Raw genomic sequence first — 13,012 nt, 5'->3', positions numbered from 1 at the left:
CAGGGGTCCTTAGTCATTCATCCCAGTTATTATATATAACTTCTTGCTGCTCAGCTTTAATGGTCTTTCACAGTTTAAGCCAATTTAGCTTGCAGACCCACTCTGTCCTCTCCATTGCACCAGCATTACTAGTCCCTGCACTTCAGAGACTTGTTGTGAGACTTAAACAATGTCTATGTTCAAAACCTTTGGAAAGAAAACTTTGCCCTAAGACATCAGAATTAAGTATATGTGTGGTGGAGAGATAGTACTTTTGAGGAAGTTTTGATAAAATCCATAGATTATCTGTGAAGTTTCTTGCAGAGGATTGGGTGTCAATCAGAATTGAAAAGCAAGAAGCAGCAGCAAGCAAGATGCTAATGGATGAAGAATAACCGTGTATATAATCAAGTTGCTACTGAGCTGGTGATGGTAGAGAATGTTGGCCTGAGAATGAGGCTCGAGTTTCCGATTCATAAAACAACCTGAGAATGTCTTAGCACAAACTTTGCACACACTGCTGCTACATGCTAGATCTAACGTAAAAGAACACGAAGGGTTAAAAAAATAATTTGGTCTCTTATCTCTCAGTTTTGGGTCTTTCTACTGAGACTGCCAATAAGGCAACAGCTGCTGATGACAGCAGCTTATGAAATGGTGAGGCTTGCTCAGTACAATCTGCTCATTTCACTTGGCTCACTGAAGGAGTGTCATATAGTCATGACTTTGGATCGCCAACTGGAACAAATCCCTTCCTAGTCTGTCCTGTAGAGTCTACAGCCTATTCAAATACAGCTCTACCCCATCACCTGTTCTTGATATATGGCTTTTAAACAAGAAATTGCTAACATAAGTAGATTCAAAATTACTTACCCAGCACGGCTGTTCCTTGGTATTATCCAGCCCCTGGTTTATGTTTCTTCCAGAGGCACTTAAATGCTCTTGAACACCTTGGTTAATGGAACACTTGGTTAGTGAGTTGACAAAACCCATATAGGCCTTCTGCAGGACAATCAACATGTGCCTACTAGGTAGAGAGTATCATGCAAACTCCAATCTATTGCTTTATACTCATAGACCATATTCAAACCTCTTGACTTGAGGAAAAAAGCCCAATGGCACTTTAAGTACTTTAGTGATCAAGTTCTCTTCAACTACTGAGTAAAGATGGGGAAAAATATCTGAACTTCTAACCTCAAATATTGCAGTTCATGGCAAGCCAGGAAATTACTATACATAATAGTTGTATTAACTATGCCCACAGGATTGAACATGTTTAACTTTTTTTTTTTTTTAATCTTCCATGGAGGGCCCTCTCTTCTCCTTGCTAGAATACAACAGAATTTCCTTTTCACTTTTTCTAATCTTTCTTCTTTAATCTTTTATAGAAGTCACACGCACAGTCTAGAGACCAGCTGTTTCTCCCCTGTCCCTTGGGGCACTTCACGATTTATTTTTTTTAAAGAAAAATATGGGAACAATTTGACAGGTAACATTTTTTGCCATATTGTGAGGGTCAGAGGTATTGACAACAGAGACTACTGCTGCCAAGGCTAATTTTCAAGAGATGGGCAGTTCAGCAACCCTTAGTCACTTCTCCCATTTCTTAGCATTCATCTAAACTTGCTGGTGTTCAAAGGAATTTTGAATATTTAACTACTGAAATACTGCCCTGAGACAAAGGAACCTTTACACAGTAGTATGGTGCAGTGCTAAATATATTAGAGTGGAAGTCAGGAGATCTGGACTCTTTTCTCACCTCTTCCTGGACACCTTGGACAAGTCAATTATGCTAGATATGCCCTTTAGATACTTCAGTGGGACTTAGACATGGTTTTGTTGTCTAAGTGCCAAAAAGTCATTCAAACTGGCGCTGTGACGGTATCCACAAAAATCATTACATGCCTCTCTTGGACTATAAAGTTTCTTAGGTATCTACCAATGCCTTCAGAGGCGGCTGAGAAGCGCACTGGGCAGTGTACCTTACTGCTGCTTAAGCTCCATTGTGAGTAAGGACAAATGTAACATTTGAAATGTTTCAAATTATAGTGGGCTTTAAAATGTTTAAAGTAATAGTGTTTCACAGATTCACAGAAGCTTAAGGCTGGAAGGAACCTCATGAGCTCATCGGGTCCAGCCCCTATGCTCTGGGCAGGAAAGACTGCTGGGGTCAAATAACCTCAGCAAGGTGTGCATCCAGACTCCTTGTCAAGATCTCCAGGGTAGGTACCTGCACCACCCCACTGGGAGTCTATTCCAGAGTCTAGTCACATAAACCGTGAAGAGGTTTTCCTTATATCAGGTCTGAAACCTTCTTCTAGGAGCTTATGACCATTATACCTAGTTTTCCCCTGGGGCGTTTTGGTGAATAGTTGTTCATGTAGCCCCTGATGCTTTCCCCTTATTTTAAGTTGCCACCAAATTCCCCCAAAGTTTTCTCTTTTCTAAGCTGAACAGTCCCATATCTGTCAGCCTTTCCTTGTATGGCTTGCTCGTCAGGCCTCTAATCATATAAATGATTCTTCTCTGGACTCTCTCAAGCTTTTCCACATCTCTCTTGAAGTGCGGTGCCCAGAACTGGATGCAGTACTCCAGTTGTGGCCTCACCAATGCTGCGTAGAGCAAGAAGTCCTTAGTTTTGTTTGAGATGCATCAGTTGATATATGCCAATGTATTGTTTGCTCTGCTAACTGCAGCATCACACTGGTGGCTAATATTCATTCATTTCAGCTGTGGACAGCCATACATCTGTACCTGTCATCCCCCTGCCATGCTCTGCCAATGCCCTTCACTTCCAAATTTCAAAGTTGCCATGCTGGTATGGAGTAGTGATGATCTACAGCCAAGAGGTGAAAGGAGGTTGGTAAGTCCCTTAGCTGCACCTCCAAACCAAAGGTGGGAAGCAGAACAGACAATTGGTGAGTGCTACTGGCACCATGGGCTCCTATCACCCTGACTTCTGTATTTGCAAAGCATAAGTTCCTGGGAGTCCATGTGTGGGTAATGCTGCATTTTGGGATGCCTGGAGAACCAACCTACTATATCACACACCTTCCAAAATGCACCAGCATGAAATGGTGTCTGCTGCCTTGAGGTATATTTTTTTTCAGGCTTTGGCACATTTTATCAAGCTTGAACATCTGTATACTTCCCTTTTTGAAATGTTTTAGATGTTATTCCTGCCCAAAGCCTGTGATTCACGTTGTTACTGGGAGACACCTAAACTTTGTCTAAATTCCCCAGGATGTTTCCACCAATTGCTATGCAAAACCATATTCAATTCCTACCTATAACATTTAATTCAACACAAATATGGTAGTGGTGATGCAGGCCTTTTCTCTGATAGCTTAGGGTGCCTGTAGATGTGTGGAGACAGTCCTCTAATGCTCTGTAATTACAGTGCATTAGAGAAGACCCGATTAATTGAGTATGCTGTAGCATGCTAGTTAGTGTGCTCCAGCAGCCTCTGTGTCTTGTGTATTCAGCATCCCTGCTCTTCATAATGGCAGTGGAGGTGCCTTAAATCTTGTTGAAAGAGCCTTAGTGAAAGCACCCCTACTGCCATTTTGAAGCTCTCAATGCTGAATACAGAAGATGCCACCAGTGCTTTAATTAATGTGGTTCTTGGAGCTTCTTGAATTAAAGTGTCCCACCACTCCCCAGAATGAGAGTTTGTCCTGGATGAACACTCATCCAGAATGTAGGAAAGCTGCTTTTGAGGTATTCTTACCTTGAGGGGATTTAATCCCACATTTCCCATTTACCAGGAGAGTGTCCTAGCAACCAGGGTTTAGAAAAGACTCTGTAAGTGTGCTCTTTGCTCCTCCTGTTGAAGTTGGGCTGCTAGACAGCCGGGAATATATTTTACAGGGCCATATGTGTGAGATTTAGGGCACCAGACTGAAGAAGATTGGCAGAAGATCATTGCAGATTTTACATTGTGTTGTTTCTGGAGATCCATACAAAGCACATATAAGATTAGTGTTAAAGCTTGAATTCTCTCAGTATGTAAAACAGGGCTGTTGACTGAGAACTCACCATTGGAGCCCCATAGTTCTGGAAAGTTAATTTATGTTGAAACAGGTGTTTGGGAAGGGCTTAATAGTATGTATTTGTATTCAGGAATCCATAGTAGGGGTATTATGATCTGCCTTCTTTCATATTTGGACAAAAAAGTAAAAGCAAATGGAACAATTATTAATGTAAATGATTGTTAATCACAGAGTATACCTATGTGTAGTAAGGAGATACCTAAGGTACTGCTAAACAAGGTAACTCAGATACTGGCGCCAGTTTAGCTCTGATAACACTTCTCTGTGAGCTAATTTACCCTTCTTCACAGTATGTGGTATAAAAATAGCCTTAAAGTCTCTTCCAGTACAGACATTAAGGACAGAATTGTATTTCGTCTAGCAGACAATCAAAATTCAGCTGGTGACCAATTTAGAGTTATCTAGCTGTTATGTAGGAGCAATTTGATTACCTGCTCTGAGCATATAAGCAACCCAGTTATAACAGGGAGAGTTCTGTTCACTTTTGGAGGACCGTCCAGTTGCTTGCACTGGAGGCACTTATGCTTCCAGAGTAGATAGTAAAATCTCTTCAACGCAATGGTCGGTAACTCAAGAGCTGCTCACAATTTGCTCTTTGGTCATCCACCTGGGAAATCAAATTTCTGCTCATAAGGTTTACTATGTGCTCGGGAAAATGTACATATGGGTGAATCCTATAGCTTATAATCCTTTCTGTTCCACTTAAGAAGAGTGGAAGTAAAAGCTTTTAGTCAGGTCAAGCATACACTGTCTGCTTCTAGGAACAAAGTGCTACATCATACCATGTGTACAAAGTTGAAGGGCAATACCTGAAATTACTGTTTGTACCATGGTGGAATTTAATTCCCCAACCAAGCCCAAGACCTCATTATGTTGGGCACTGTTCATACCCATACAAAATGTCTCAAACACCTTATAATCCAAATAGGTCAGGGAAAAGGATTTTTTCAAATTCTGGAACATTTGAAGTGGACACCCACTAAAAGATAGGGACTAGAGACAAGCTAATGGAAGTGATATCATCTTAAATATTTAAAGACAAACTTACTTATTCTAGTGAAAGAGCTTTATGTCTTACATCAGTGACTGCTTGAGGGATTTAAGTGTGGAGCTTAGTTGGTATAACCGAGAATCATATTCTTGGATTAAGTTTCTAGTTCAATTAGGGGTGAAATAGATTTGATATCTACCACCAGTCTGTGTTCACAGCCTATTACATGAGTCTCAGTGCTAACTTGCAAGTATTTTTCACCATGTTTGATCCTTCATTCTATATCCTGCTGCCTACAGGGAAATTCATTCTCAGTTCCACAACTCTGTAATTTTTTGAGCAATCACAGGCTGTTGTAAGCTCATCTCAGTGTTCACAGCACTGACAGGTGCTTTAGATAGTGCAGGTATGTTGGATTAAAGCTGCTAAAATTGAAGACACACATATAGAGGTGGTACCTGCTAAGATAATGTTGCTGTAGCTATGGGTCTGGCCTGCATTTCCATTATAAAATCCATTGATTGGGGAAAATTTGACATACAGATTCTCAGCATAGGACATTATTCAATCTAATCAATTTTCCCAGCTTCTTATAAAAGTAAAGTTTACTCATCTATTGTTCATAGGATTACCCAGCAACTCTTTAAAGATTTGCTGTCTTTCCATGTAGTAATTGTTATGGCAATGTAACGGCATATTTTGGTCAGGAGCTCAGCTACTTGATTTTAAATTTCCTGCAGAATACTTACATGGACACTATCTAGTTGTAAAGACTTGTTTCTATTAAACTTATCAGTTTGTCCCAACAATGCCTTTTTAACACTTCAGTTTCTGACAGGACATATCTTTCTATTTAAAGAGAACAGGTTCAGGGTAGGTATCTTTCCCAAACATGCTGTGGTTTAGGCTGTTACAACAAAATAATTTAGCCTCTGCAATGCCCTATCCTCTTCAATAATTCATTGCTCTGGTAGTTCAGCAGCCCTGATACCACATGGGTTGGTTGTATTGTCTTATTATTGTCTCTTTGGGGTGCTGCTTTTCAGATGTTCATAACTTCAGTCTTTCTCCTCTTAGATTCACATGTGGATGAGGTCTGTTTTCAATTATTTCTTGAGTTTGTCCTTAGCTTTTGTTTCTCTGTCCCTGTTCTGATCCTGACATTTTGTTAGGTTGTTATTGACTCCATTCATTCCCAGTTTCGCTAGTTTTCAGGGAGTTTCATTATCTGAGCTGGCCCACTGCAGGATTTTAACAGGATATTTAGCCTGCAAAACAATTACTTTCACTTTTAAACCCTCTATAAATAGATCACCCTGTGTTTGGGAGTTGTGTGTGTGTCCACTCCGTAGCAGAATTAGCTCCATATTAGATATAGAGGTAAGTGTCCCAATGCCCATTAAAACAGTGTCTGACTAAAGTACTATTTTGTGAGGTGAGAGAGATGGGTTGGCATTCACAGGTCTACTAGGAGCATCCTTTGCAACTTTGGAGAGTTGGTTAAATATCCTATGCCTCAGTTTCCCCATTTCTAAATTAAAATAATGAAAACTGCCTAAGTATAGTATTCAGTATCCTTAGTTGAAAAGGTTTGTGGAAGTGCTTTGTGGCTGGTTTGGGTTTTTTTCCCCCTTTAATTGTACAATATTTATATGTTTAACAACAGTATCTTTTTTTTTTTTAATGCTCTTAAAGGGAAACATGTCTTTGTTTTGTATGTTGTCCTTTAATGATTTTAAAAGGAAAGAAGTGGAAAGAACCTAGCTACCATGTACATTGGAATGGGTAAGGCCCAAGATACCTTTCCAAGAACATAGCAGTTTACTTTCATTTCTAAAGTTGATGTAAAGCGCCATAGAATCACACTGGAATAAGCAGTAACACAACACAGAGAAGCTGTAGCCAGTCCGCTTCCTCCATGTTTTGCAGTGTTCTCTCCTGTACTTTGACTAGGAGTTTTCATAATGGTTCAAAATACATCTACTCATTTGAACTAATGAGTAGCTATGGGTCTGGCCTGCATTTCCATTATAAAATCCATTGATTGGGGAAAGTACTGCCACATGGCAATATGTGACATTTATCACAGTCTGGCCCAACCTCCCTCTCTGCACAGACATCGGTCTGTGAGTGGACCTAACCGTTGGATTCTCACATGCTTCTAAACCTCCTAGGCCTGGGCAGTGGCTGATCACTGTACCTAGGACTAGATTTTTCACAAGTGTCTTCCACACCTGGCCCCTGACAGGATGCAGGACTTTCATGCACTAAACACCTAGTTGCTTAAATAAGAACTTCCAGCAGGTGATTTTTATATTCTATTTTAGCCCATGATGGGCACACAAGGAACATTAGCTCAGCAAAATAGTTTCTCTTATAGAGACACTTTATTCTTAGCAAAGTAGGCTAGATGCATAAACAACAAAATTCAGAATGCAATTCCTAAATGTTTTAGTCCAGCCCTTCCTGTCTTCTCTCTCTTTAGCCTGGTCTGCAAGAAAGCGGACGCTGGTTTCTCCTTTCCTTTCAAAAGTACACAGCAACTACTTCCAGCTTCTGCTAGCATCACTTGGAATCCGTGGATCACAAGTAGAAAATCATTGCTCCTGTAGGAGAGTCATTCAGTACCGAAGGTCCTTGATTGCTCTGTCATTGTTTGGTAGACTGCTCTGTCATTGTTTGGTAGACTGCTCTTTCACTAGCTGTCAGGCCTCTTCTAGAAGGGGGATTTAATACAATATAAAGGTCATATACCAAACTTATGATTGTGATTTACAGTATAGACAAAAAGGTTCACAAAACAGGGGGTTCATAGTTTGATATGCACATTGTGCATTTCTGCTTCTTTACCTGTTTCATAAATCATTTTTCTAACCCATTTTTCTAAAGTAACTTGTATCCTATTATTCTCACTAAATCTAAAACCCCAGTCTGGGGCTCAATAGTCCATGCCTATCATATGTTGGGATGTAATGTGATTTGGCAGCTGTCACTTTTTTGCACTGAAAAATAAAAATTGCCAAGCCTGTCTTTTAATTCTGTAATGCAATAAAAAAAAAAAAATTAATTGTTTTGATGTTCAGATATTTAGTACACATATATCTACCAATGGATGAATATTCTGGGATTTGTTGTTGTTGTTGTTGTTCTTGGAGACATGTCCTTAACATACTCAGCTAGACTTTTATACTTTACCAAGTTTTGGGGACTTGGACAGTTGTAGTGGTGCTTCTTCTGTTAATTTCCACCCCTCTTCTTCTCTCCCTCTTCCCACCCTCCCCCCTCCCCAGCTCCAAAATCTTAAAGGGTTTGTGGCACTTTTGAGCCATATGGAAAAAAATTCAAACAATTTTTAAGAGCTGGCTTTTTAAAAAAATCTAATTATATCTTATTCTGCCATACACATAACCCTGCCCCACCCTGAAAATATAGGGAGGAAAATAAAAAGCAGCCTTTAAACAAATAATTAAACTGAAACAGAAGTAAACTTATTCTGCCAAAATTTAAGTGAACGGGGCAAGCAGTTCCTTGATGGGCATATATCAAAGGCAAGCAGTTCCAGAATTTATGTTAAATTTATGTTAAAATATTCATTATAAATTGGGAAAAAAGTATACATAAGCAAATTGGGGGGAAGAGGAAGTAAAGGCAAATATATTTAATGGGTTCCTGTAATTGAGTCCAGTTCCACCTTGCAGTTGACATGAAATTACAAAAAATAACATTTTAGTTACACGTCAAGAAAACATCAGTTCCAGTAAATGTAGTATTGTGTGTCATGTGATCTGCTGAAAACCTAATCTGTAACTTTCTGAGCAAATTTCTGGAACTGTACAAAATTAGAGTACAACACCTCTTGGCAAGGAAAGCTTAGCAGTCAGAAATATTTTCCATTTAGAGGCTTGCAAGTGAAGTATTGCAGTATCTCCTGAGATATTGGGTATCTCTCAAGCCCCTAATACATGCTTCCTAAGTTTTAGACTGGTGTGGGTGACTAATGGGCTTCCTGAGGACAACTGGAGCATCCCCTTGCTTGCAGGAGTTCAGAGACAGGGGAAACTGCTCCCGACCTTGCCTTGCTGTTCTCTTTCATATTGCCCATATCTTTGCATATCTTAGATTTTGCTACTATGGCATGCATTCCTTTGATTAATCACAGGAGGGAAACTTGTAATTCTTTTAAGTTCCATAGGGGTTTTAGATTAACTCCTATGAAGGTCTGTTTCTAGAACGTGTTCTGTTCCAAGTCACTGACTTTGGAGGGGTTTTTTTCCCCTTTATGTAAAAGATGTCTCTTGTATTTGTCATCTTAATTTTGAAAGAAAAGAGAACTTTGTGTCCTTAGGGTTGAGGGCAAACCAAATTAGAAGGTGGGGAAAAGCTAGGTGAGATTAAAGATGTTGTTCATAATGTTGCACAGAGACTTTCAAAACTACAAGGCATACGGTATTCATGAGGCTTCCAATATGCAAGTGCTATTTATACACCAACAGTACAGAAAAGTCAGGCAGGCAGCCAGACCCCTGTAGACTTTTTGTAGATTTGCATCAAAGGGCAATACAGAGCTGTCTTTTATTGGCTTGCTCTCTTTTTTTATCAGAGAGGTATATTCAGTTCCCTGGTTCCTGCCTCCTGATGATGCTTCTCAGACTTCTCCTAGGCAGTGTTCATGTCTCACACAGACTTTGCTTAGTACCACTGCTTGCAAGTTAAGCAAACTTTACTATTCAGCACCATGAGATCTGTTAATTCACTGATGCCCTAGAGTTTCCTCTCTTCATTCCACTTGTAGCCAAAACTCATGTTAGAATAAACTTTACTGTCATTCTGCCTGTGAGGCCCTGAACAACCAGAGATGCCTTTAGAGTCCAAATACATTTTCAAGTATATTTTTAGAGATACTGGGTCTGAAAATGTGTCCTATATTACAATTAGAGGCTGTTTATTATAGTGGCATTTTGGACTCAAGGGTTACGTATAAGACGTTATTCTTTAGTTACAGCTATGCAGTAAATTTGACTCATACCATTCTCTGCTACTCACTGAACAGGAAACAGCTGTGGGAGCAATGCTGACCTTTTAAAAGTGTTGACTGATTCTTATTTTAAGTAAAAATCGCCTTGTGGTAATCACTACTAGGGAGATGAGTGAGGGTAAAATACTTGATTTTGTATGAATGGTAATGTGCTAGAATATACACTGGATTTAATGATGGGTACTTCTAAATGGATATGGCTTATTTTGAATATTTATGGTTGAACATTGTGCCCTCTCAAGTCCATTCCAGCCCCTTTTTAGAAATAAAAAATATTGATCCAAGCTCTGTTCAGTTACGTGGATGCAACTCTGATGTAAAAATATTGTCTGGTTAAGTTTGTAGGAGCTCTGCTTGTCTAACAGAGCAAACTTTGGGCTAGTTTTGCTGCTGATTGTGTTGTGTGTCATAGTCCCAGCAAATTAAGCACTTTTACCAATATTTTCACAGACTTCTTATTACTTGTATTGTTTTCAGAACCTCCAACACCCATTGCACCCCCTGAACTGCTGGCTGTCGGTGCCACCTACTTGTGGATCAAACCAAATGCCAATTCCATTATTGGTGATGGGCCTATAATATTGAAGGAAGTGGAGTACCGTACAACAACTGGGAATTGGGCAGAAACTCACATTGTAGACTCCCCCAATTACAAGCTGTGGCACCTGGACCCAGATGTGGAGTATGAGATCAGAGTGCTTCTTACCCGCCCTGGTGAAGGAGGGACCGGACCCCCTGGGCCTCCACTCACAACAAGAACAAAGTGTGCAGGTAGGGTATCTTCTGCTTTATATATTATAGAGAAATTTCAGTTTAAACATGTTATTGGAATCTGAATGAGGTTACATTCATTACTGTGTAAGCTGCACCCTTCTGTACTTTTATTGCAGCATGCAACAATCAGTTACTGGCCCAATGACAGACAAGATTCCACCTCTCTCTTCATGCAGCTATATTTTCTGAAGAGATTTAAATTCAAGATGTGTTTTGAAGTGTGTTATTTAGTATTTTTGTTAATTCTATTTGATCTTTTCAGAGAGCATACATTTAATGGGAAGCAGTTTGGATGCTGCCAGTGGCATACCATACCTGCTATGTTAACTATTTGGCTGCAGTTCATTGACATTGTAGTAAGTTCCAGCCTGGATATTAAAAGATGACAAGCCAGCAATATATTTTTGTAACCATTTCTCCAGTGGTTACACAGAGTGTCATATAAGCCCATTATCTGTTTTTCTTTTTCCTAAATGCATGCATTGCATAGGGAAGTATCATGTATGGCTACCCAGCTTAGCTTTGGTACAGAGAATAGTATAACCTGACTTGCTTGCTTATTTGCTCAGAATGTATAAAGTAGGGTAAACTGGGTGAATCTTGTTGCTAATTAGCCTTCATTTTTTAAAGTATCCCTTCTCAGCAGGGTAAATATGCCACAGGTGAAGCCCTGTACTAATGTGGCTATACTGCTTTTGGTGCTTATGGTAACTTGGTGTCTCTGCATAATGCTGCATTGTGAAATTCAGAAATATCCATGTTTTTCCTGAGAAATAACTGTTGTTGTGAAGCAGAATGATTTCAGTGCCTTTTTTTTTCTCAGCTTTACAACATTTTTTTCAATGTGAAACTTTCAGATTGTCTGAGAATATCTTGCTTTGCATTTTAAATTTCCTACCAAATGTTAGGTTCTTTTCCTCACAAACCTCCACCCTATCATAACCAAGCAGATAATTTTGCTCTCTATGAAGGTTTATATACAGCTAAACTAATTAATGGGAGCTTTTGATTTACAAGAGCATGCTCATTCCACTTCAAGATTTCCTGATTTGCTAACGGTTGATTCTGTTCTAATGAATCTATAGCATTATGTCATGAATTAGTGATTATAAAGGAGAGAGTCTTTATTCAATGAGGATGATTCTTCTCTTTACCTCCTGCAGAAATGTAGTGCTTCTGAGCATTGCAGGCTTGCTTTTCTTCTTCATGTTAGAAAGGGATGGAGAAAGTAGGAACTGTGCAGGAAGACTAAAGCAAAACCTAACAAGAATCCTCCTAAGTGTGTCTCTTTTTTAATGGGCAGCACATTAGAGTGAAGCATCATCTTGAAGCAAATAAGCTTGCTGGTGTTTGTTGTTTATTCAGCCTATCAGTCAGGGCATGGACAGATAAACAGATAAATACTTCTGTCTTCTCTACTTCACGGTGTGAGGAGACTTAGTATTCAGAAGCACATGCCAGAATGCCATATTCTGCTGTCCCTGTTTCCTGTGTGTGCTTCTATCCTACAGTAAGTGAAGCAAAAGTAATAATTTGCCTCCAAATAGAAGGGGTGGTAATTTTTTGTGGCTTAGATTCTACTTACTTCAGGATAATGGTGGGCAGATGAAATGGTAAATCCCCTGCTTCCTCCATTTGGTTTAATGGTTTCCTCTGTCTTCACTCTCACTAGCATGCAGAGGGTAGGGATATTTTCCATGTTCCTACAGGTAGCTTGAAAGTGAAAATATTGAAATGCATACATCAAACCACTTGGGCCTGACCATGTGCTCCTCTGTTCTTCCTTTTGTGCTTCTTTCACCCTAGAACATCAGTGTTGCTGTGAGATTCTATAGCCTTCAGTACAAATAAGAATGTAAGATATTAGTCTTAACTGTGTAAAAATGAAGCTAGTGGTTCATGCAGTGTTACAGGGAAAGTGGGGTGCTATATGCATGTGCTTACCCTATACATAGCTATCTTGGGTGCTGTCACAAACCCAGCTGCAGGGTGCGCCAGAGCTACTGGTACAAGTGTAACACCGATGGTGAAATTGATGCATAAAGCGGTTCATTTCTCTGGAGGCCACAAAAATCACAGACACACACTCATTAGATGGCACAAAAGGTGTATTTGCAAATAGGGTCAGAGCAGAGTCAAGAACTCAGATTACTCTGAACCAACAAAGGAATTTTGCAGGGA

At 39.7% G+C, this 13,012-nt stretch overlaps 1 protein-coding gene across 1 annotated transcript in view; it reads left to right on the top strand.

The window, feature by feature from the left end:
- Window positions 1-13,012, top strand: part of PTPRT (protein tyrosine phosphatase, receptor type T) — a 587,995-nt gene that overhangs the window by 192,477 nt on the left and 382,506 nt on the right. The window contains exon 7 of the mRNA XM_019539805.1: window positions 10,535-10,828. Coding sequence (XP_019395350.1) covers window positions 10,535-10,828 — 294 coding nt within the window. The remainder of the gene's footprint in view (window positions 1-10,534; window positions 10,829-13,012) is intronic.

This window comes from Crocodylus porosus, unplaced genomic scaffold (assembly GCF_001723895.1).
Source record: "Crocodylus porosus isolate Cpor-Errol unplaced genomic scaffold, CroPor_comp1, whole genome shotgun sequence".
NCBI classification, from domain to species: Eukaryota; Metazoa; Chordata; order Crocodylia; family Crocodylidae; genus Crocodylus; species Crocodylus porosus.
The sequence above is the reverse complement of the archived record's forward strand: the minus strand, read 5'-3'. Positions and strand labels throughout refer to the sequence as shown.